The sequence below is a fragment of the Vidua chalybeata genome, chromosome 8 (assembly GCF_026979565.1).
Source record: "Vidua chalybeata isolate OUT-0048 chromosome 8, bVidCha1 merged haplotype, whole genome shotgun sequence".
Lineage (NCBI taxonomy): Eukaryota > Metazoa > Chordata > Aves > Passeriformes > Viduidae > Vidua > Vidua chalybeata.
The window spans coordinates 8329253-8354304 of record NC_071537.1 but is presented as its reverse complement, the minus strand read 5'-3'; the positions used below and the strand labels follow the sequence as shown (position 1 = coordinate 8354304).

Sequence of the window (25052 nt, the reverse complement as noted above, 5' to 3'; positions counted from 1 at the left end):
TGCTCAGTGTGTGAGAGGGAGACAGAAAGGCATATTGCATCTCTTTTATCACCTGAAGGGAATTAATGAATCAGTATTGTAAGACAGTCTCCTGATTACAAAAATACTCTGAACAACGGCTGGGTTGCTGTGACAGGGTCTTCCAGAGCATCAGGATTTATTTATGTGTGTTCAGATTGGTTTGGAGCTTTTCAAAACATTGATATGCTCAGTCCTGTACATACTAACCTTCACATCAGCCACAGCCCTTGAATGAACAGGAATTAATAAACATTCACTGCTTTGGACCCCCAAAGTCAAACTCAGGGTGTGCTTCCTACAGTAGCTCACACTTGTACACAGCAACCCCATGAAATTATACACACAGAATAAGGCTGGAACTTCTGTTCTTTGATACCTTTGCTTTATATTTTTCTGATATTGTTTAACTAAAATCAGCTACACACAGTGTTTGGAGCACTGTCACACGTGCTCAGGAGATAATGTCAATGGAATTGCGTGTTGTCACAGGATAACAGCCTCCCGCTGCTGCTGAAATGCCAAATTGAAGCTGAGGCATTTATGGAAAATAAACGTCAAGTCAAAGCCAAGATGTTTATTTTAAAAGCAAGAGACATGGATCTTGTGGCAATGTTCCATCATGTCTCTATTTCTCTAATAACAAATGTCTAGTGTGAATAGAGCCAAGTGATGATTTCTTCCTGGGCCAGCAGGGAGAGGGTGAAGCCGGATCACTTCACATGAGGACTCGCAGAGTTGTTTCTCACCTACTTTCCTGCAGGTATTAGTCAACTGTCCAGGTAGCAAACACAAAATGATTTACCAGATGCTAAGTTTGCAAAGAGATTAAGGAAGACAGCAGGAAGAAAAATGGACAGCAAATGCATTTTTAATTTGCTTTTAGGTCATTCTTTTTCTCCAGAGAAGGAATGACAACATGAGGCGCACTGAAATCAATGGGAGGATTTCTATTCTTTTCAGTGAACTTTGATTAATGCCTTAAGAGAACAAATAGCTCATGTTTTTAGAGGGAATTATGTTAATAATAGTGGTCCCTGAATTTGATTCATGAAGGCACAGCTGGACCAAGACTGGGCAAGGAAGACAAGATCCTTGTCTAAGGGGCATCACGAGGCACACAGAGCAGCCCTGGAGATTCAGGGATGGCTTACAGCAGCAAGTCAGAGCTGGCAACAGCAAATCCACTGCCCTAGCTACAGCTACAATGAGGGAAGGGGTTAGTGCCAGTGTCCAGCACCATTCTCAGTCTCCTGCCCCACTGCTGGTAGGGACAGAACCCATTCAACAGGATCCTCATCTTCCAATCTGTTTTGCAAGGAGGGAGGTGCACGAAGACAAGCTGGAAGCTGTGCAAAGCATCTCAAAGGACTGGGTTAAAAAAACACCCACATAGCTCACTTCAGTTCCTGAAATGCTGAGGTTTCACAGCTCCTGCCAACAGTGCTCCTCAAATGCAATGCATTTTGGTTCTCATCAGATCTACCTGTTGCTCATTAAAAACTGTGATTTGGAGAGCAAGTAGAAACAAACCATTTCAGTGCTGTAAGCTCTTCTCTTGACCCAACATAACATCCTTAAATAATATGCAAAAAAATGGAAGTATTTAAATCATGTTAAAGAGCTGCCTGAAATGCAAAAAAAAAAAAAAAAAAATTTCCAAAGAAATTTGGAGTTAAAGGAGATTTGCAAAAGGTAATGCTCTGAAAGGGGTTAAGCCCACAGTAAATATTTGGCTGTTCTGTGCTGCAAGGGCCAGAGGGATGTTCTGTACAGAATTTGTAAACTTGCTTATTTTTTCCTTTGGAGATACACTGTTTCCCAAAGACATTCTGGCTCCAGCTCTGATCTGACATTCCAGATTGACGCGTGTGGAACCAACACAGACACGGAGAAGCAACACACAATTATGTGTCTTCTGCTTTATTGCATACTTGTTAATAATTTCCTTTACTCCTCCAACCTTTCAGCTTATCTTCTCTTGTGGTGGGAAGAGACCTCCTGCTGGAGATCTGATAGGACAGCTTGATAGGCAAAGAGTTGGCATTTTATTAGTTTATGGTATTTATTAACTGTGTAAAGATATTGCAGCAGTAATGGATCTGGACAGATGACAGATGGATGGTGCTCCAGGAATAGCAAGTAAAACAGCTGCAGGGTATCCCCACCACTGCTTCAGTGTCATCTTGGGAAAAATATGTAAGATTTTATCAGAATTTTTTCTGGCTGATTTTATGCTAAAATGGACTGTACACATTCACAAAATTCATCCAAGCATCTCATCTGTGAAGGTTTTGGTGCAATGATGCACCATGGTTCTCATACTTACTTTAAGTGTTCCAGCTAAATGTAGAAAAGAAAAAATTGTTTCTATCCCACAGCTCCACTAACCTGGTTTCATATTATTACTTTTTTTTTTTTTTTTTTAGATCAGGATTACAGATACCAGACCTGGCCAAATACTCCTAGAAACAGCCTTTCTGTTTTTCATTTGGCATAAGGTCTCCCTCTGTTCTTGAAGATGTCATGCCTCCTTCCCTTCCCACTAAAGAGGGTCATGCTTTGGTCCAGCAGATGACGAGCAGCAAAGCAAAGTCCATGGGAACATGAGGGAATGGTTTGCCAAGCAGCAGGTCCACACTGGTGTGTGGCCTTTAGTCAGGGTTAAATAAACAGTGTGTAAATAAATAAATATTTTTTTTCCCAGGTTGTAACCTTGTAAATCAAGCCTAAGCCTAGAAGGGATTTTTATGGGCCAGCTGGAACAGCAGAGCAGTCCTAGCAGAATAAATATATAGGGGGAAGAAAATAACTGTGACTTCCAGTTGCTCCCAGAGTGCTGTGGGGAACATTTGGTGCTGCTGTAAAGACATGCCAATGATTTAAAAGGCAGGAGAGAGGGGACATTGTTCTCATTTACTCAGTGGTTGCTCCACATTATTTTAAGAAGTTCAATACAGTAAAATGCAGTCTTACAGCTTCAGAGCAGAACAGAGAGCCAAGCAGGTAAATGGAAATATAACCAAACAAGGTCCTAGCAGCAGGTTTCACAGAAGAGCAAGGGACCTGGGCAGGGATTTGCTCAGTTGGTTATCCAGGCATTGCAGCCTCCTGATGTTTCACGTACTTTACTGCTCATTACCAAATAATGGTACAGCATTACCAGCATTTTTAATGCTGGTAATTTTTTTTTAACATCATTAATACTTAGAGCGGTCTCTAGATTTCGTGGGTTTGACCAGACTGTGTAAAAGCTACTGCAGGCATTTTTAGAAGTCCAGAGAGATCTGTTCAACGCAGCAGAGAAAAGTCAGAAAAGGGAGCTGGGGCTCCCCCCTCCCAGCCCAGCAGTGGCTTGGTCCGGCAGGGCTGGAGGAGAAGGGGAAAAGAGGATTCGCAATGGGGAGATGCAGGGGACAAGCGGCAGCCGCAGTCCCTGCACGGAGCTGGCAGCATCATCCCCTGGAGCGGGTTCTACGTGGGGGCTCTGGGGCTGCCCAGGATGGGAGAGGAGGCACTGGGGACAGGGGGCTTGCGAGCGCGGCACTTGTCCCTGCTGGGAACATCCAATGAGAGGGGATGTCGATTACTTTCCAGTGGAGAATGGTGCTGACAGTGCTGGCATTTTGCTTTTTCTAGGGATAATGAGAAGTAACTTCTGCTCCAGAAGCCGGTAGGAGCCCACCCTGCCCGTATCCCCTGTCTGCTCTGCGGCTGCTGGGCACAGGCACCCCTTTCCCAGGACATCCACGCTGCCGTGCGGGAAGGGAGCTCTGTGCCCGGAGCTATGTGCCAGGCAGAGCGTAGCCAGAGCAAAGACGGGGGTCCGGGGGGGTCCGGGCGGGGTAGCGGCAGGGATAGCGGCAGGGATAGGGGAAGGGATAGGGGCAGGGGTAGGGGCAGGGATAGGGGCAGGGATAGCGGCAGGGATAGGGGCAGGGATAGGGGAAGGGATAGGGGCAGGGGTAGCGGCAGGGATAGCGGCAGGGATAGGGGCAGGGATAGGGGCAGGGATAGGGGCAGGGATAGGGGCAGGGATAGGGGCAGGGGTAGGGGCAGGCTAGGGGCAGGCTAGGGGCAGGGCAGGGGCAGCGGTACCGCCGGTGCGCGGGCGGGGCGCTTCGGTCCCGCTCCCTCGGTGCCGATTGGCGGCGGGCGGTTCTGGGGCGGTGCTGGGGCGGTGCCGGGGCGGTACCGGGGCGGTGCCGGGGCGGTGTCGGGGCGGGCCCGTCCGGCGGCGCGGCGCGGGGCCATGCGGCAGCCCCCGGGCGGTGGCAGCGGCGGCGGCGCCGCCTTCCTGCCCGCGGCGCGGTGCGGAGCGGCGGCCGGAGCGCCCCGCACAGCCATGGGCGATGGGTGGCTGCCTCCGGACTGCGGCCCCCAGAACCGCTCCGTGGCCGGGGTGACGGCCGTGCCGCCCGGGAGCAGGCAGCTGCCCGCCGCCGAGCTGTCGCAGCAGTGGGCTGTGGGCATGAGCCTGCTGATGGCCCTGGTGGTGCTGCTCATCGTGGCCGGGAACGTGCTGGTGATCGCGGCCATCGGGAGGACGCAGCGGCTGCAGACCCTCACCAACCTGTTTATCACCTCGCTGGCCTGCGCCGACCTGGTGATGGGACTGCTGGTGGTGCCCTTCGGGGCCACGCTGGTGGTGCGGGGCACCTGGCTCTGGGGGTCCTTCCTGTGCGAGTGCTGGACCTCCCTGGACGTGCTCTGCGTGACGGCCAGCATCGAGACCCTGTGCGTCATCGCCATCGACCGCTACCTGGCCATCACCTCGCCTTTCCGCTACCAGAGCCTCATGACCAAGGCTCGGGCCAAGGGCATCATCTGCACCGTCTGGGCCATCTCTGCCCTGGTCTCCTTCTTGCCCATCATGATGCACTGGTGGCGGGATGACGACCCCCAGGCGCTGGAGTGCTACCAGGATCCGGGCTGCTGCGACTTCGTCACCAACAGGGCTTACGCCATCGCCTCGTCCATCATTTCTTTCTACGTCCCCCTTCTCATCATGATCTTTGTGTATCTGCGGGTGTACAGAGAGGCCAAGGAGCAGATGAGGAAGATCGATAGGTGCGAGGGCCGGTTCTACGGCAGCCAGGAGCAGCCGCAGACGCCCCTGCCCGCTCACCCTCACCACCAGCCCATCCTCGGCAACGGCCGAGCCAGCAAGCGAAAGACCTCCCGCATCATGGCCATGAAGGAGCAGAAAGCCCTCAAGACTTTGGGCATCATCATGGGAGTGTTCACCCTCTGCTGGCTCCCCTTCTTCCTGGTGAACATCGTCAACGTCTTCAACAGGGACCTGGTGCCGGACTGGCTCTTCGTTTTCTTCAACTGGCTGGGCTACGCCAACTCCGCGTTCAACCCCATCATCTACTGCCGCAGCCCCGACTTTCGTAAGGCCTTCAAGAGGCTGCTCTGCTGCCGCCGGAAAGCCGACCGGTGGCTGCACGGCGGCGGCGGGGAGCTGGCCCGGCTGCCCGGGGGCTTCATCAGCACCGTGGGCTCCCCCGAGCGCAGCCTGGCAGGGACCTGGTCCGACTGCAACGGGGGCACGCGGGGCGGCAGCGAGTCCAGCCTGGAGGAGAGACATAGCAAAGCCTCCGACTCGGAGTCCAAGGTATAGGGGAGCGTGGGGGGCCGCGTCGGAGCCGGGACAGGCGGGAAAGGCAGGCAGGGAGACACGCAGGAGCAGAAATCCCCGGCAGCTGCCTGGTGGTAACGCTATTAGCGAGCAGGACGATCCCTGCCTTGGCAGGGGGAGTGCGGGTGTTTGCTTAGGAATAAAAGCAGGTGAACTGGTGTGCGACATACCTCATCCGAAACTACAGAAAACAGGAAACCCACTGACCGGACAACAAAGGAAACAAACGGCCCATCCCAGAGACAGCCACCGCGTCTGTAGGAGACGCGCTGTCGCGGGGACTGTGGCGGCAGCGCCCGCGCTCGGGTGACTGTCCCAGGACCGTGCTGGTGGCCGAACCAGCGGGCGGTGCTGGCCCTTGGCGGCTGAGTTCGGCTTCAGCTGGGGTCCGGCCACCCCCGCCTGGCCCCGGGGCTCATCCCCTCTCCCAGGGCACCGGGATTTTGGGAGGCGCGGGGTCGGTGCTGCAGGTGCTCCGGGCACAGAGCGCGGCCGGCAAAACGGAGACCTGCTGGGAAGATGAGTTTTAAGCTCGGAGTAGCCGTGCTCTCCTCGTCTGCAGAGTAGCGAGAGATAAAATAATGAGCAATGAGGAGCACTGGTATATTTTGAAAGGAGGTAAAACAACCCGACCCACACTCTTGAGCTTATTCCCTGTGCATCAGCCAGCAGTGAGTTACTGTGCTTATCTCCTTCGGCCAGACAATAGCAGTCAGGCTGAGAAACTTCTACCTCAAACTGTGCATATTGTACAGGGGAATGAACGGACCATGTTTATATTAAACAGCATATTTACATACCACTAATAGGGTTTTAGGACAAGGGCCGGGGAGGGAGGGGTGAGGAACCTTCTGCAGCTTGTTCATTGTAATTACAGATGAACGGGGGGAGGGGGGAGAATCCTGGCAACCAAAATTTACTGCACACTTTTTTTAAAAAATGGCGACAAAGTCTTTTTTTGCACAGTGTTAAAGAGTTGTAAAGTTATTTGAAGATATTACTTGCACACACGTACATACATGCAGATTGAAAAGGAAACTGCGGTTTGCATAACACCGACCCTGAACCTGATTTCTGGTTTTGTCTGATCTGTTATAGTTTTATTGAGAGAGTGACTTTTTTTAATATTATTTTTTGAAGGTACTGTAAATATATCCATATTATAAATTAAAATATCTTAAGAGACTTTATTATTTTTATTTTTATTTCCAAATGCCCACGTGAATCTGCTGTTATTTTAGCACTTGTGTGTCATTTCCATTTTTCTCTGTGTTTGTGTTTTATAACATATTTATACTTTGGTGCAATTTACTACTGTGTAAGTAATTGGTCTATGTGCAATAAATACCATTGCAGCACAAGCAAGTGTGTCTCTATAGGTTTTGAAAAAATATCAACCTATAATGGGAAGAACAGCATTTGTTTTTCTCCAAAGATGGCTCAGATTACCAATACAACTTGATCTAATGGCTTTTCCTGACACAACGTTGTAAAAAACCTGTTTGAAACCCAGTATGGTTGTGTTCCTGTTGCAGTGAGGTCCACTAACTTCCCTTATTAATGGGAAAAAATTAATGGCTAAAGACAAGGTGTTTCCACTCTGATAATGAATACTCATTTTCTTGAACTATTCCTTTCTGGAATATATTCTTCTCTTTTTTTTTCTTTTCTCTTTTTTTTTTTTCTTTTGTTGTTGTTGTCATTGGAGTACCTGGCTGGGAGTCAGGAGACCGGAATATTTAAGATTACAGAGGACGCTTAATTTGAAAGCTTAAAATGGTCTTGAGTAGCAAGAAATCTCTGTAAGCACTACATGCCACCCCACAAGTAGGTCCACCTCATGCTGACAGCAGGCCTGATCCTGCCCAAGCAGGTCATGAAAACTGAATGTTGTATTTTTCATTGATCTGAGTAAGGAGTTACAGCAAGCAGAAGTGCTGCAGCTTTGTGTCCCTGCTCCGAAAGATTGTCTTCCTTTATTGCTTTATGAAGGTGTGCTCTATCCTTGTGGTTTCATTACTGAAACGAGTAAATGGCAGGCAGAGAAACAAAATGACAGTGCAGAATAAAAGTGAAGTATTTTTTAACTTTATTAAACTCAGGAGTATAGCTTAATTAAATATCAGCTCCCAGGAACAGCACTTCCCAAAGCGAGTTCTTCAGGGTGGTGGCTCGTGGTTTGTTTTGGAAACCAGTTGTTCATTTTTCTTTGTTTTCAAAGTTAAGGAATTTGTCCTTTGCAATTTCTAATGTTGTATTTTCAGGGGGAAAAAAAAAGTTACTCTTTTTATGCAAATACAAAATAAAGGGACCGGAGAAGTAAATAATACTTTTCCATTGATGTCACTGGAGTTTGATGTGAGCTGCAGTTGATGGTGTCTTCCTTGATAACAGTGAAATGGGTCCTTAAAATGCTGGGGTGACATCAGATCAGGAGCTAAGTGAAGTGGGCTCTGCCATCAAATAATTAAAAAAAAAAAATCTGGTTTTATCTTTGATTACAGCAAACACAACAGGACCAAAAGGGTGCCCTGGATGGTGATGTCTGATGCCAGCAACTGCAACGAGATGCTGGCTGTGCATGTCTGGGATGGGATGGGATGGGATGGGATGGGATGGGATGGGATGGGATGGGCAGACAGCGCTGCTCTCCTTGTGCATGTTATGGACCACAGAGCCAGGGCAGGGCCAGGTTCCTGCCTGCCGGGTAGAGCAGGGCAGGATCCCAACACCTGTCTGGGAACTGAAGTGAGTGTCAAGCCCTCATCCTCAGCAGGGTGCTAGATCCTGGGGAGGCACAGGGCCTCCTGCATGGAGCAGGACAGCCTGATGGACTTGGCTCTTCATCTCATAAATCACTTCACACACTCAGTTTTAACTATCCAAACACTCCTGTCCTTAGACTTTAAAAAGTGGTGACATTTTTGCCTCAACAGGGTCCAACTTAGGTGGGAAATTTATGGCCAGAGCTTGCTCTGCTTGCCCTGCTGAAGAACTGTACTGGGTGATGCATCTCCTGGACAAGTGTAATGGCACTGAGGTAGGATGAGTTTAGCCCACTGACCTCAGAAGGGCCAGCTGTGTCAGCAAAGCAGTCAGGATTTGTCTGCTGTTGAATTTTTGCCAGTTGAAAACCTGCTGGAAGAGTCTGGAGGCTGACACGTTGAGTGCCTTCGTAGAGAGCTGAAGTAATCCCACTGGCAGCCTGCACAGGGCATGCCAGTCCATCTTGCACAGCGTGGAAAAGGCAGTGGCACAGTAACAGTGAGGACAGAGCAGGACATGTGGCACACACGTGTGCAAAGAAGGGGAGGCTGCTGGCGAGCAGTCTGCTGTGGATCACACTCAGAACAGGCTGTTCTATGCAGGGAAGAAGGATACTCTGGGAAGCGTTGTGGGGCAGCTGAAATACTCTGGAGGCAATGAGTCAAACACTCAGGATGAATATTTTTTTCTGACGAAAACCAGACATGGATTAGCAGTTGAAGCTGCAAGTCAGAAAGAAAAGGTGGTAGGCATGCGGCTGCACACGTACGTGGGCAGGAAAGCAACAGCAAGGAGCTGCAGGCCTGCAGGGAAGGGAGACACAGGTAAACCAGAAATCCGCTCAGAGAAAATGTCCTGCAGCTGCCAGGGCCAGAATTGTTTGGCGAGGATGCCTGGAGACTTCCACAGGGAAGACGCCTGATTCTCCAAGGCGCCGGCCACACTCCGTGCAGTGTTTGCTCAGCACTTCTGAAAAGAAGGCTGCCTCTCTCCACATGTTTGAATGGGAATAGATGGGCTTGAAGGGCTGGATTCAGTTTTGTGTGGGCTCAGGGAGGTTGAGGCTGTTTCAGACACACAGCAGGCTCTGCAGAAGGACTCCCCACCAGTGAGAGCTGCACAGAAGCCCTCCTGCAAATCCGCTGCACTCTGAGACTGCAGCCCTCAGCACCCACTGTCTATAGCTCCAAGCAGCATGGAACTATGTGCAAAAAAGGTGGCTTATGATCTAACCTGTGCATTTGACAGCATCAGCTGGGTCTTTGAGTTGCTGCATGCACTGGTTCTTATGCAGATGCTGCTTTCCCTCTTGGGTATCCATGTGTCATCAACTATAAGGACAACTTCTTTATCGGCGTTTTTTTTTTTTTCCTAAACCCTATCTGAAGCTGAGGTTTTATTAACAGCCTTGAAGTGGCTATTTTGCAAAACTTCCTTGTGCTGCACACTTTCCTAATTTATTGTAATTTCCCGTCTGGTGGAGTGCACTTACTTCCTTTATGTAATATATCAGCTGCAGGCCTGGAAATTGGGCAGCTATGTACTGAAAAGAGCAGGCTTTCGTGAGGCCAAATGCGGTCAGGCATCATTGCCACTGGGAGCAGAATTTGACCTGATAATCTAATCTCATACAAGAGACTACCTCCAGAAAAGTATTGTTACCAACAGCAAATGACCTCTGCTAATGAAGCTGGAGCAATTAGTCCTATTTAAAGCTGTCGAGAAAATGTTAACTGCTAAACAACAGTTAGTGCTGGATAGTTCAAATAATGAGTGTTTTGTTTGCTGGTGTGTGTTAGGTGATGTGTTGGGAAATAATTATCCTTTGACTAGCAGCCAGCTTTGTACTAATCAGAAAGAAGTCATGTTCTGTTTGAAGGATTATACCTAAAAATAGTTCTGTTACCACCACATCAACGAGCAAGATGAAGTAAATTCACGGCGATGTACACACCTTGCTAACGTTTCTCTTTTCATCCTAAAAACTCATTGTTCAGCTGGGACTTTCTGTTTGATTGTGTCAAGAGCACTAATGTGATCTCCTGCAATAGCACTAAGCACACTCTCCCCGTGGAGCATTACCCTATGCACCACTGACTCGCTTTCAGACCCTGCCAAATTCCCAAACGCCCCAGGAGGAAGTAAGGATTCTTTCTCTTCATATAAACAATCACGCATAATGTAAGATCAACAATATTTTTTGACAATCATGTGGCAGAAGAAATTGATCTGCTTTTTCTCTGAGATGTTTGTATGCCCGCCCATCTGCAAGGAGCAGCCGCCCATGGTAACAGCAGGTGATTTATCCCTGCAATTCAGTAACTTCAGCCTGCCAAACTCTGCTGGGAAAAGGATAAAAAAGGTGATGCTGGTGAGCAAACACAGGATTGTCAATGCAAAAAGGAAAACTGGGGTATCTTTGGCCATGCTGTAGGTGTTGACTTTTACTGGTAAAGTGTAATTGGTTTGGAGAGGGATACACCAGAGACACTGCAGAAACACAGGTTAAGAAGTGTGAGAGGTTAGACATTCCATATAGGACCATGCCACCAAAGAACTGGCAGTTGAAATATGCCCAAAACATTCCTAGAAGTTTTTCTTATTCTTTGTGGATAGCAGCAGCAGACTAAAGTACACCTGAGCAGCTTCCAGCTGATGTAAAGCCACAAGGCTCCCTGGCCAGCCGCAGACACATGGGACCCCCTCAGCATTTTCTCCTCCTCTCCAAGTGGTTCCAGCTGAGTTTTGTTGGACCTGGGCCACCCCCCAGCCTGGAGCCACCCTCCTGTTCCAAACAGGAGGTGCCTGGATGCCTCAGGGGGTGGCAGTGCTGTGGGCAGGTGCTGTGGGGTGCAGGGTGTGCCCACGCTGCCCTGGCTGTGCCAGGCGTGCTGGCACCGGCTGCCGGCCGTGCCCCTGCCCTGACTCATCCTCTGTCCTTCCAACCAGCCACAGAATCGGCCCTGCCGTGCTGGAAATGGAGCAGAGTTTGGGTTTGTTATGTAAACTGGCAATCAGCTTCCTGGTTCACCAAAACCAGGAGCTTGGTACTCACATTTGCTTCACAAGTTAACTTTTTTTCTGCCCTGCCCCACTCAGCTTCCAGGTTTTTCATTGTAGTGTTTGTCTGCTTGGCCTTAGCACCCAGCAGCACAAGTGTTTTTTTTGTCTGTGCCCTGGCAGCTGTTTGAATCCAGATATGAAATGTACCAGGTGCTGGGCAGTGTCTGGGTTTGGTTGTACCCATTCCTTTCAGGATTGATGTTCAGAGTTATTAATATGGGCTGCACCAGAGTGCAAAATTCCCAGACAAATAGGAAATGAGTCCTGACCTCCAGGTTCACAACCTAAAGCAGAAAGAAGAAGCTTACAATTTGCAGACTTTTGCCACTGGCATGATTAGCAGAGCATCTCAGATGTAATGGTGTACCCTTCCCATCTGATCCTGTGTAATGCACCAAATCCTGTTGTCCTTAATGAGATTAAATGAGGATTTTTTACTAGTTCAGTGCCTTAGCCATTAGCAACTGTTGTGTGTCTCTAGGCAGTGATGTACCTTTGCAAGCCTGGCCCAGTGTCTCTCTCAAAGCCATGATATTTGGCTTCTTCCTACTAAAATTATTTTGATAATTGCTCTTAAGCTCATTGGCACAATACTTTGAAAGGCAGATCTAAGTGTATACACCAAAGAGGTAAACAGAGACACTAAAGAGCTCAAAATCTCAGCAGCTGCTAGGTGTATAAATATTTCAGCTACCAACAAGTCATTTTGCAGAGTCAGGTGAGTGCTGCAGCCCCCTTAAAATCTGCAAGCTGCCCTCCCTCAGAGGGGGACCCTGCCACTGTAAGGAACAATTGCAGGGACAGCAATTATAGCTCATCACAAACGATTTTTCCAGGTGGTAAAATTTGAACAATGCTTTGCTGCCAAAATTTAGATACCTCTTGTTAAGAAGAAGGAATCGAGAAAAGCCCCCAGCAGGAATTCCTAGTGGGGAAGGGAGAACAGTGCTCAGGGTTAAAGTTTCCATGTGCAGATGGAGAGCCCCTCACTGACTGGTCCAGTGAGGGTTACAGACCCTGGTGATGGACAAATGCCATCCACCACAGCCACCCCAGGGACACTCTCTGTGCCCCCCATCACCTCCCTGTGCTGCCGCTCGCGTGTACAATGTGTGCCCCTCTCACCTGCCCGAGTGTCAGAAGGGACCCCAGAGGTGTCCTGAGACACAAAGTGAGTGCCAGCCCGCGCTGCCACCCTCTCATTGTGCAGTGGAGGGAGGAGCGCTTCCTCTTGGGCTGGAGCAGGTGAACTGGGAGATGTCCCACAAAGCTCCCATTGTTCCACAGCTCGCCCGCTCGCAGAGCCCGCCTTCAGCCAGGGGTGTTTTGTTTGTCTGTTCTTCCCCTAAATGCTCACTTGGGAGCCGTCAAATAAAATCTCAATTAGCTCACTTAGGACACGCAGGGCGGCGTGGGATGTGTTTGCTGGCAGGCAGCAGTCCCTGGCAGGCAGCGGTCCCTGGCAGGCAGCAGTCCCTGGCAGGCAGCGGTCCCTGGCAGGCAGCGATCCTCGCCGTGGGCACGGGAGGCAGGAGGGCGATGTGGGACTTGCTGCTCACACACAGCCCCGACCTGGTACCCTGGCGGGTTCCCGTCGCCAGACTAGGACAGCCACACCACCAGTGCATCCAGGCTGGATCTGACACGGGAGCAACTGTGGGGATACTCACAAAACAGCTTGTGTCAAATACTCGGGCTTTTTGGAGCTTTTATCTCATATGCAGCACAAGGCAGGTGCTGCAGTAATTGCCAGTCACAATGGGTGTTGTAGCAGTGCTCTAAACCACCTTGAGAACATCCACGTGAGAGGTTTTGTTCCTGTTTCACTGCCAGGCAGTTACCAGCTGTCTGGCAACAGGGTAGATCCCTGTCAGTGGTTTTCAACATCAGCCCGTCCAAGCCAGGGCTAGCACTTGCCCCCTCTCCTCCCCAGCCCTCAACTCCCATCCCATGTCCTGCTTCCCAGCCTGGCTCCATGCCTGTGCTGCTGCATGGGCAGTGGGCTCCTGTGGCTGGAAACCAGCCCTTTCAGACAAGGTTTGTTTCAGCTCACCCAGCAGGTTGCACAAACAGAGGTAACAATTGGCATAGGAAGATGCAGAGAGATGGGTTAGGGATCATCTGTTTTGGTAGCAGCCCTGATTTGGCTCCATCACTGTGATCACCAATCTCATGTCCAGTGCAGAAGCTGAGACCCAGACCAACCGTCTCTGGCCTATTGTTTTGCTTGACTTGTGCTGAAAAAAGAGGACTTGCCACCCAAACCTTCCCTCCCTTTCAGAAGTTGCTCTGAATATTCTATTCAGAGGCTTAGTGACTAAGCCACTAAGCTTCCTACCGTATGTGAAGAGTCAAAATAAATTTAGTTTTTTATAAATACTGGTGCAATAGAAAAAGAAATTTTTTAAGTCTGATTATTTCCAAGACCACAGCAAGGGGCATGGGACAAACTTTTGACAGAGATTGGGACCAGGGCAGCTAAAAGAATAACTCATGTGGGTCACAGCACTAAACTGTCCTCAAATGCAAGAGGGTGACATGGCCACAAGCCAGGGACAGTGGAAAAATAATTCCCCAGGAAGAGCAGCTCTGTTTGCCCAGAGCATATGTATGAACCCCAACACTCATGGGCACCACTGAGCTGTTAGGGGCTTGTGAGCAAACCCCATCATGTGTGTCTGCTGGTGAATGATGTTGAGCAGCTTTTATTCCTGCACACTTCAGTTATGTGGGAGCAAGGAATGTGGTGATAAAAAGGCTGGAATGATTTCAGTGCTGTATAGTTTCCATTAATATATTTCTCGTTATATAACGCTGCCATCACAGTACAAAATCCAGTAAGGTGTCTTTTAGGAAGGTGGAACTTTTCTACATAGCTGCAATTAGGTAAGTGGGGCTGTAGAGCAGGCTGGGCTTTGATCAGACAATTTTTAATTGCACCGGATGTGTTTGGGCTACTGCATGGTATGAATTTCTTTGCCTTTAGGTTACAAGGCACCTCATAAATTAAATGGTTGATGTTGTCAAATGCATGCCATTAGCACTCCGAGCAGATAATCCTTCCCATGGCCTCATTGGAGTCTATCTCAGAGCCTGTCTCCAGATAATGGCCTGGAAGAAGAACAATGGTGCTCCCAGCTCTCAGGGGCCTCCACTCTTCTGTTCTGTGCTTCAGAGAAGAAAAATTATCATTATCTGCATGGCTCAAGCTCTCTTTGAAATGCAGTTATTTTTCACTCATACACTCCCAAGTATTTTTTCATGTGATATCAGTGAGAAACTTGAAACCCCTTTTGAGAAGAGAAAGATTTCCTGCAGCCCTACTACTAAAGAAAATGGATAGATCAAGTAGTAAAGTTCAACGACTTACTTAGCGTTAAATAAGAAAGAGAATAATGAATTGGATTTTGTGTGCCTGGTTTTCCTCTGCAGGGAGCAGCCAGGCTAATGGATTTTCATTGCCTTGTGTTCATCAGCCTAGGTGAGTTCAAAACACTCTTGCCTTTTTATGTTCTCCTTTCCCTACCCACTTATCACAAATTCAAGTATTTGGAGATTAGCAAACACATAGATTTGCTGCCATCAGCACCATCTTGACTGGGGAGGAAAGCACAGGGTTAACCCCCTGCAGCCAATGATGACTTTTGGCTGCATGGGCATCTGTATTTTACGCCTGGTAGCTGCAAGTAGACAATTCCTTACCTAGGCTGGACACTAGTTTCCTACTATTATGAATTCAGGCTGTAATGTCCTTCAAAAAAGACATTATTTCCCCACTGGGTTCACCAAATATTTGTTGGGTCTCCAAACCCTCCTCTTTGTTTACAGGATTTGCCAAACATGCCGTAGGGCTTTTATTGGGGAAGGAAGGGAGGTGTCGGAGGAGGAAACTGTTACAAAGTTATTTAACATAAACAACTCTCTCCTGTAAACTCCAGGCATGGTTTGGCAGGGAAGAGGTTAAAGCTGGGGGTGGATGGGGAGATGCCCTCATTAGGGCAAAGTAATAAATGGCAAATTGAAAAGTCCAGGGAGAGACACAGGAAGAGATGAGCTGACCCTAAATGGGACCCTAAATGGACTCCCTGGCTTGCTGGAAGCCCTCTGCTGCTCTGACCTCAGGGTTTGGACCTGGTTCCTCCCTAAGGCATGCCAAAGCTGGGGGATGCTCAGACAGAAATTCTGCAGAACTGATTTGGAGTCATATTTCAAAGGTGAACCTGAAAGGTTTCTACAGAGCCAGAAATTGCTACTTCCTGCCCCAAACCTTTGCTGGGTCTGCCAGCGCTGCCCAGAGCCAGGGAGCTGCTCTCTGCCCACTTGGAGCAGGATTTCCGTTTTCCTACCAGCCTTGGTGCCTCAGGCTTTGTGGTCTGTTTTTGTCTGAATGGGAAATGCATAATGACAAACAGTTTAAACAACTTATGGTACAAGGAAACTTGCTGGGGTACAGTACAGGACTCTAATTTGTTTCCAAGGAAGTGATGCGCCCTCCAGAAGCACTCCACTCAAGCACTGATATTCCAAGAGCAGGTTAATTCCTGGCCATCCTCAGTGCTGCCTTCAGCCCCCAGCTAGGCTGGTGCTCAGGCACAGTTGAATGCCTGAGGTTCAGGGAAGGTCTGGCTGCTAGAGCTGTCCTGGCTCTTGGTGTGTTGTGTGGGTAATTCTGGTCACCTGGTGCTGGGGAAGGAAAACCCAGGAGCCACAAAAGCCACAGAGGAATTCTCTTGTTCTATTTCCAGCCCTGCTTTTTAAGACACAAAGGGTTTCAGATCAGATGCAATTCTGAAGCTTATCTGTGTGAATATTTCACTGCTTATCCAAGCAGAACAAAAACCTTCAAACCTTCTGAGGTCTATCCATCAAAAACCTTATCTCCCCATGTCACAATTTGGCTCCTGGCTGCTGCTGCTTGGAGCCTCCCGCCACCAGCTTCCCATCTTCCCTCTCTGTGCTGCTCCACAGCATTCTCCACAGCCACCCTGTGGTCACAGACTCCCTGCCACTTCAGTGCTGGCCTCTGCACTGCATGCAGGAGCAGCAGGCCTGTGCTGCTGCATGCTCTGCAGCCAGCCAGCATCCTGATGGGCTGCATTTGTGCTGCTGTGTCACAGCCCATGGTCTGCATCCCCCCCTACACGTACAGAGTCTGGGGTATGGCCAGAGCCGTGGCCAGAGCAGAGCACACTGACTCTGCCTGGCCCCAAGAATGAGGAACATTTGCCCTTTTTTAATGGGATATTAATGAAGCTTGGATAAAGGAATGCTGTCTCCTCTATCTGAGGTTCCAAGACTGAAATATCCAAGGAGAATGCTTCAGATCCTGTCCCACCTGGAAGCTGCTGCTCCCCTCTGGCAGAGGCACCACTGACATGGGGCTGCTAAGAGATCTCAAGGAGCACCTTAAAAGCCCAGGCAGGCTCTACCCCTTTGTATCTGAGCATGGCACCTGAACCACTGGGAAGCACCAGGAGCATGGCAAGAACACAGGGGAGGCATCAGCATCATCAGCCATGTGGAAATTCCTGGCCAAGTAAAACAGCTGCACAGTCAGACTTAGTGCCCAGTTTATCCCTGTGTTACAGAGCTGTGCCAGGAGAGTCTCTGCAGTGCCTTGGGACCAGGGCCACAGGATTTTTTTTGCTTTGAAGCTGAGCTGGCACAAGAAGTTGTCTGCAGCCATCCTGTCAAAGCCATGGCCAAAAACAACAGGGTGAAGTCTTTGGAAAGAGCCACCCATGCACAGTGTCACTGATTTAAACTGGGGACCTGGCTGGCTCAGGGCTTGAGAACAGCTTTTATGCAGGTCAGAGGTTGAGACCCTGTGCACCATGGTGGGGATCAGAGACCACTGCTGCTTGGTACTGCCTGGACTCAGCCCAGATGCAGACAAGCTTCAGCATCAGGGTGGCTTTTTCCAACAGGGACCATTTTCCTATGGTCCTTTTCACAGGAGACTCTGATGTGTGGGTTGGTTTTGCTCTCCTCCCTGTGGTTTTAATTCTTTTCTCTGTTTTGATGGTCAGAGTGGTAAAGCTAATTCCCATCTCATATAAAACAATGAATTAGTCTCAATAACAAGAGGCTAAATGTCCTTTTTATACTGTGGTGTATGATAAGCTATTTATAAATTTCATATCACTGCTGGATCGTAGTCAGAGTTTAAAATAAAGTTTGAATTTAACCATAGTTTTCCAGTGTTGACAGATATGATAAATACTTTTTTTTTTCTATAAAACCTACTTTCAGCAGTGTTTTGCAAAAATCATTAGAAGCTAAGGATAATTTCTGTGGGTTTTTTTTATTCTTTGTTTTTCTCCATGTTCCAGTGTTTAGTTTAATGTTACATTCCATTATAGAAAAAAAAATTGTGTCTGTGGTAATCTGTTCTCCAAGGCCTCTGCTTAAGAGATGGAAGGATTTTCCTTGAGAAGACCAATGGAAAGAGGTGTCAGCTCATGTCACAGAGGCCTTGGGGCAGTTGCAGCACCTCTCTGAGGAAGAACCAGCCCTCAGGGCACTGCTGCAAAGCCCACTGGCAATTTCACAGTGATTAAGCAAATCTTGGGATTTCAGGTGGCCCCACAAGAGAGCCAAGAGGGCACAGTGGGGCAGGTTTCACATCTGGAAGGTGAGTTTGAAATCACAAGTCCTCCGTCTCCAGGAGGGTTGCATTCCCGTTGCATCCACCGATGAGCTGAGTACAAAATTTTTCTGGACCCTCTCCAGTTTTCCTGCTTCCCCATGTAAACAGCTTTGAGGAAGATGTCTCTTTCTGCAATCAATCCTTTTCATTCTGCAGTAAATAGCTCTTACATCAGCTACCATTGTATTGTAGATGTAAAGGCAGCACAACAGAGCCCTACCAGGTTGTGAGGTGAGTGGGTCAGATACTGTGCTGGAACAACAAAAACACAGGGAATGTTGAGCAGGAAAAAAAGCTTGTTTTAAAAGTTTTTTAAAGCTGCTGTCTGTCTTCTCAGCCCTGCAGTTTACAGCCCATACTTCTCACACTGCCTCCCTGACAGACAAACCAGAGATGAAGCTATTTGGAGAGCAAGCCTGAGCTCTGCAGACATGAAAACACTGACACCGACTTGTATCTATATGGACTGGCCTTTGTCTGTGAGGAGTTTCCAGAAGCTAAAAATACCCAGGAAAGGGGCATGCAGAAGGGGAGAGAAGTCTTCTTCTGGTGGGCTGCCATGTCACTCAGGCTGCTTTCATGGTGATACCCAGGGTACGTCATTGATGCAGCCAGCTGTGATAATCCTTTCAGTGGGAACAGGTGCTGGGGGATAATCCTGCTGTTTTTCTTGGTTATGGTTCTCTTCAGTCACTAAGACAGAGCAAACAGGATTATCACAGCAGCCATTCAGGAGATGAAGGTTTTGGTGCTGCGTGCCTGGGGCTCTGTGGACATTTGTTTCCCAGGAAGGTGCTGGCTCTGCAGAGCAGCCTGTCCTGCTGAGGGCAGCCAGGTGGGCTTGGCTGGCTGCTCCTGAGGCTCTCACTCAGACTGCCCCTCAGAGATCAGGGCTGAATCCCAGTTGCAAAGCTCCTGCTCTCTACAGCTCTCCCAGGAAGATGCCTTCCCCAGAATCCCAGACAATGTGGGATAGAGACTGCCCAATGCTGTGCATTGTCCCAAATCCTAGCTGGACCAAGGCACTGGCAGAAGAGCTGGGGGAGGACAAGGGTGGCAGCTCTGCCTGGGCTGCCAGATTTTCTCTAGCCAAGAAGGTTTGAGGCACTACAGACACCCTGGGGGTTCTCAGCAACCCAGCCTGTCCTGACCCTGTGCCTGCAGTTGGAAGTGCAGGCTCATGCCTCTAGCAGACTTTAATGTATTGACAGGTTTTGTTTTAAATCCCTGGATTGCTGCACTCATCCATCCCCTCTCAGGCCAGCTCTAGTGTTCTTAGACCAGCCTGCACCCTGGTGATTGTCCTTGCCATGCAAAGCCAATGCCTCTCTGTTGCTATTTCACCACCTTTAGTTCTGCTGATAACAACCTCTGCCCCCCCCGCCCCCTTTGGTTCCCTTCTCCACCAGCGAGGAAGGGCACGTGAGGTTCTTGGAATCAGCCTTCACACAGCCTCTGTGCACAGACACCTGCTCCCCACTCCTGCTTTGTTTCAGGACTTCCCTGACCCCTGATTTCAGTATCAGCTCAGCAACTGATCTTGGCTTCATGGTACTGTGGCAATCTGGGCCCAAGGCTATTTTAAATGAAAAACTACAAAATAAACATATGTGTACAGCATATAGACACTGCAGGAAGAGGAGGAACCAGGGACGTGCAGGGTTGTTAAAGCTCCAGCTTGCAGTTGTGCTGATAAGGCAGTTTCCAAGAAATTGCCCAGCCCTTAAATTCTAGAAGCTCTCTCTTCCCAGGTCAACAACCTTCTATGGACTGAATCCTGCTGTCACTGTACAAGCAAACACAGGCCAGGCTGGACCTTCTGTAGGTGGTACAAAAAAAGAGAACTTGTGTTGCTAAGAAGGCGTCCAGGGAGCCTCTGGCATAGGAAACCAAAACACACAAAGAGAAGCACACTGGAAACTCTGGTAGTTTGGGAAAGCACAAGAAAATGTGCTTCAACTTCATTCTTCTTTGGCCAAGCCTCCTCCTTGCCTGAGAGGGGATGAAGGTGGTGTTAGCTGAGCTGCTGCTCTCCCTGTGCCAGCAGTGGGCTGCAGTGCTGCCACACTTGGGCTTTCCCCAAGGTCTTCCCTCTTCTGGAGGAGCACTCCATCAGCTCTGCACCCAGGCTGCTCCAGCACCTGCTCCCTTGCAGCTCCACACCCTGCTTTTGGCCAGCCTTAGCTTCAGACAGGAGCAAAGGCTCCTTGGAGACAGATTTTCCACTGCATCCCACAGCTCCATTAGCAAAAACGTTCAGTGTGGCTCTAGTGGGAGCACAGGCAGGCCTGACTGGACCCAGTTATTTGGCTCCCTCATTTCACGGGGATATTTTAAAATATCTTATGCAGGTGCAGGAGTTGACACAACAGAGCATGCACCGTGTTAGAGTCTGTCCAGCTTGTGTGTAAACACCACTAGTCCCCTTTTCAAACTCTTAGGAGTTGTTTCATAAACACAAAATACTTCACTTAATTTCCAAACCATTCAGGGTTTCCTCAGCAGGGCCAGTGCTGGAGGACACGGCACCAGCCCCAGGTCCCTGCCAGGGCTGGCAGCAGAGCCAGGCAGAGGCTACCACCTGCTGGGCCCTCCTTGGTGAGTGCTGCTCAGAACCTCTCCACGGTGCCACTTGCTGCCTGGCAGGAGCACTGTGTGCATGGTACAAACCCCTCAGGCCAGCCCTGTGTCACTAACAGAGCCCTGGACATGTAAGCCTTGTGAGCAGGGAGGAAGCTTAGTCAGTAGCTTTGGGCACCTGACCTGTTTCTTGCTCATTTTACGTCTTCCAGAGTCTGTTTCTCTTCCTTACTGACCCCACAGAACAGGGTTATCTTTCTGAGGCAAATTGCTAAAATTCTGCTGAATTGGAGAACCTGTTATTTCCCCATCGAAACTTCCTCCTACAAAAACCAAAATGACTCTTCCAGCAGTCTGTAGAAAGGGGGAATAAAATTCATGTATATGGGATGGGCACATGCCTGAACTTGTGTGGGATCCCACACTTGCACGGGGAGTCTGGAAGGTCTCCATGGGAAACACCCTTGCATGTTTAGGGCTCTCCACGGGACATGTCACCGTGCAGAGCCAGCATGCAGTGTCACCGTGCAGTGTCACTGAGCAGTGTCACCGTTCAGTGTCACCGTACAGTGTCACTGTGCAGTGTCACCATGCAGTGTCACCATGCAGTGTCACCGTGCAGAGCCACCATGCAGTGTCACTGTGCAGTGCCACTGTGCAGTGTCACCATGCAGTGTCACTGTACAGTGTCACTGTGCAGTGTCACCATGCAGTGTCACTGAGCAGTATCACCGTTCAGTGTCACCGTACAGTGTCACTGTGCAGTGTCACCATGCAGTGTCACCGTGCAGTGCCACCGTGCAGTGTCACTGTGCAGTGCCACCGTGCAGTGCCACCGTGCAGGCAGCACTCATGAGCAGCCAGGTCAGGTCACAGGGCTGCTGTATTTGTGAGGGTGCAGAACCTGGCCTGGGCAATTCAGGAAACCCAGGGTCATGTTTGTCCCACGCAGATGAGTTCTGTAGCTGACTCCTGCAGCCCTGAGGTTAAGGGACTTGGAACCTGTTCTGGATGGGCACTTTGTGGATCTTGCAGTGCTGAGCACTCACTGCTACCAACTTCTCCAGGGGGCTCGTGACATTGCAGCATGTGCATTTCTGGGGCAGAGACTCTGGTTTTGCACCAAGCTCCCTCAATGCTATTGACACAGTTTCTTGATTGAGACTTTTTTGTTGGAGCTACTCTATCAAGCTGCTCTGAGCCTCGACAGGGCATGCTGACTTGCACCTACAATGCATCAGGCTTCATCTTCCTTGTCAGCCAGGCTCTGGGAAAGTCACTGGAAGGACTCCAGTGGCTTCGAAATAGGAGTTGACTCATGCCCCATGAGATCAAAACAAAATGTCTCTGCATATGAAAAAATATTATGGAAACTGTATCATTCATGCACGAAAGCCTCACTTCAAGTTTATCATATAAAATACATAATATTATAAATGGAAAGAAAAATTGCACAAGGTCTGGTGTGCATGAAAATTATTGGCATGTGAAAATGTCTCTTCCTATAAACACAGCTGCGGTCTGGTACACAAATAGGCATCCAAAACAGGCAATCTTGGTCCCTTTCTGCTCTTCTTCAAAACTCTCCCTTTCTGTAGGAGTAATTACTTTCTAGACTCATCCCTTGTATTGTCAAGAGTGACCCAGAGTAAAGGCTTAGGATGGAGTGACCATTATGAGGCGGTGTGGCAGTGTGACAGGTGCTTCAGGAACTCACAGATACAGCAGCAGCACCTGAGAGCACTGCCTGGCACAGAGATGGGTGCTCAGAGCACCCCACGGCCAGGCTGCAGCACTTGGCTCACTCAGCTCTTTGTCACAGGTCTGAGTCTGGGGTCAAATCCTGCTCCACTGGAGCAGGCCAGGATGTGGCCGTGGTGCTCAGAAGTGTAGATTCCTGCAATTCCCTCAGCCCACATCTGCAGCCTGATCACATTCCAGCAAGAGCTGAGTGCCATGGTCCAGGGAGCAGGATTTAGCATATCACCTTGAGGAAACAAGCAGAGGATGGTTCTGCAGGCACAGCAAATGTAACTCTGAGGGGAAAAATGAATTAATGTGGGTATTAACTAGCAATTTGTCATACAGCCTCTAGAGTCAGCTTCTGATGCTGTGAAGTGTGCCGTGAAAAGCAGTGGATGCTTCTGTACCTCCTCTGGCTTCTCTGAAGCTCTTCAGCACTGGGAGGAGGTGGATACCACCAAGCCTGTTCACTGCACAGCGATGGGAGAAGCCAGGATGAACACTACAGCTGCTGTCCCACCTCTGTCCAGGGGCCATGGGGCAGACTGCAGCTCAGCCTTTCCCTCTGTGCCATACTTCCTTCCCTGCCTGGGAGCACCAGGAGCTGGCTGAGGGCACTGCAGAGGTGCTGTCTGTCCCCTCCTGGGCTGGACCTGACACATGTCCCATTTATCGCTCTGCAGTGCCTCAGTGTCCTCTCCCTGAAGTGGGATGCTTCTGCCTCTCCTGTGGCAGAAGGATCCCCACCACACACCCTCCAGCAGCAGGGCCTGAATGTAAACACAGTCAAGATTCCAACAGCCCAGAGAGCCAGGTGAAATGATCCACCTGCACCATTTGTCCAGTTCTGCCACAAAGTCACCCATTTTTTCCCCAAAGCACATGCAGTTCAGCACAGCTGGCCACACTGTGCAAGCCCATCACTGATCCCCATGCTTACAGAGAAGAGCTCTGGGATGGCTGAGAGGACTTCTGGTTCTCATGGTCTCCTGCCTCAGTGTTACGAGGTGACTGTGGAATGTTCCTCAGCTAACTGGGCTGTACTGGTTCTCTGCTGGAGCAGGGAACTGGCTGACTGACCCCCAGCTGACATCAGGAGACATCCAGCTGCGATGACTAAACTCTTCTTACATTCCAGAACTCCGACAAATAAATGTTCCTTGAAAATAAGGTGGTGTTTTGTTTTGGGAAACGAGCAAACCATCTTCCTGGTTGCTGATGTGCAGAGGGCAGAGCCTCTCAAGGACCCTCAGGGCAGGGAGCAGGAACAGGAGCATCTTGCTCGCTGCCCTCCCAGCTCGCCTCCCCTCCTTTGATGGGTTTGGAATGAGCTCTGGAGGTCTAACTGCCGGGAGTAATGATGTGTGAAAGCTCACTTTCATTCTTCACTCTACTTTTTTGGAAGGTGGAACATTTTAGAGTTGACAGTACCATGCTAAAGCCATATGAGGCAAGTAACTATTTTTAACCAGATGGAGATTATCTGAGAGTCTACGCTGAATCATTTCAAACAAGGAAGAAATCATGGAATCCAAATGCAGGCGTGGGAGGGATGGGGGCGGGAAGGCTTTTATCATACACTTATTCCAATAACTGTCCAACTGCTTCAAACTTAAGACCACTCAACTGAAAATGTCTGTGGGGTCACTTCAAGCAGTGGCTGCATTTTACAAAATGCTCCTGCTCTGAGAGAGAGGCAGATTCTCAGGTTAGAGCAGCTTGAGAGGCTCCCTGTGCTCACCAACCCCCTTTGCATCCTGCTCTGAGCTGTGCCAAATGGGAGAAGACACTTGCCCATCTTGGCACTGCCTTTCTCTGGGCCCCCATCACCACGAACCTGATGGGTGCAATGTGCTCAACTCTTCTGGGGCCACAGCCTGGGGTGAGAGGAGAAGGGGTGGTCTCAGCACTGCTCCTGCCTCCCCTGCCCATTCCAGCATGGAGGTGATGCTCCAAATGATGAGAGTTTGCCAGGTGAAATTGGCCTTGTGGATAAACTGAGGAATTTTCATCACATTTCCTTTATCTGACACACCTCAGGCTTGCCTTCCTCACTGGCAGCCATGGACTCAGGCAGTCCCTCACACAAGGAAAGGGAGAGCCAGGAAGTACAACTGAATTACAGCAGCCGGCCAGGCCACGACCCAAATGCCTGCTACCACTTGTGTGAATTAATGCACAGCCTATTTGTAGGCACTCAGAGCACAGGGCTGCTAAGCACACACATGATGTTTAGCTTTGTGCTAAGTCTGTTTAACGCCATTGCAGGTGCAGCATTGACTGGTTCCATGCAGGAATGGGGCACTGCTTGGGCACACCATGGTGCCAGAACAAGTGCTGGGAGGAACATTTCTGCATTCAACCCCACCAAAAGTGAGGCTTGGTGGTCTGCAATGTTTTCCCACTTTGCAATGGGAAATCAAACCTCCTTCCCTGACCTACTGTGGTACTTGGCCACTAGCCTGTCTTCTCAGTATCATTAAAATCATGAGTGGGACACATGCCCTTAGCCCCCTCTAGACAAATCTCTTGGCTCTGATTTCCCAAAATCTGCTGCTCCTGCATTGAGAACAAAAGTCAAACCCTGTC

The 25052-nt window shown here is 49.5% G+C and overlaps 1 protein-coding gene across 1 annotated transcript; it reads left to right on the top strand.

The window, feature by feature from the left end:
* Positions 1-4349: 4349 nt before the first annotated feature.
* Positions 4350-23595, top strand: ADRB1 (adrenoceptor beta 1). Its single transcript, XM_053949549.1, has 2 exons — positions 4350-5638; positions 22809-23595. The coding sequence occupies exons 1-2, from the start codon at positions 4364-4366 to the stop codon at positions 23073-23075; spliced, it is 1542 nt and encodes a 513-aa protein (XP_053805524.1). The 5' UTR covers positions 4350-4363; the 3' UTR covers positions 23076-23595.
* The last annotated feature ends 1457 nt before the right edge of the window (positions 23596-25052 follow it).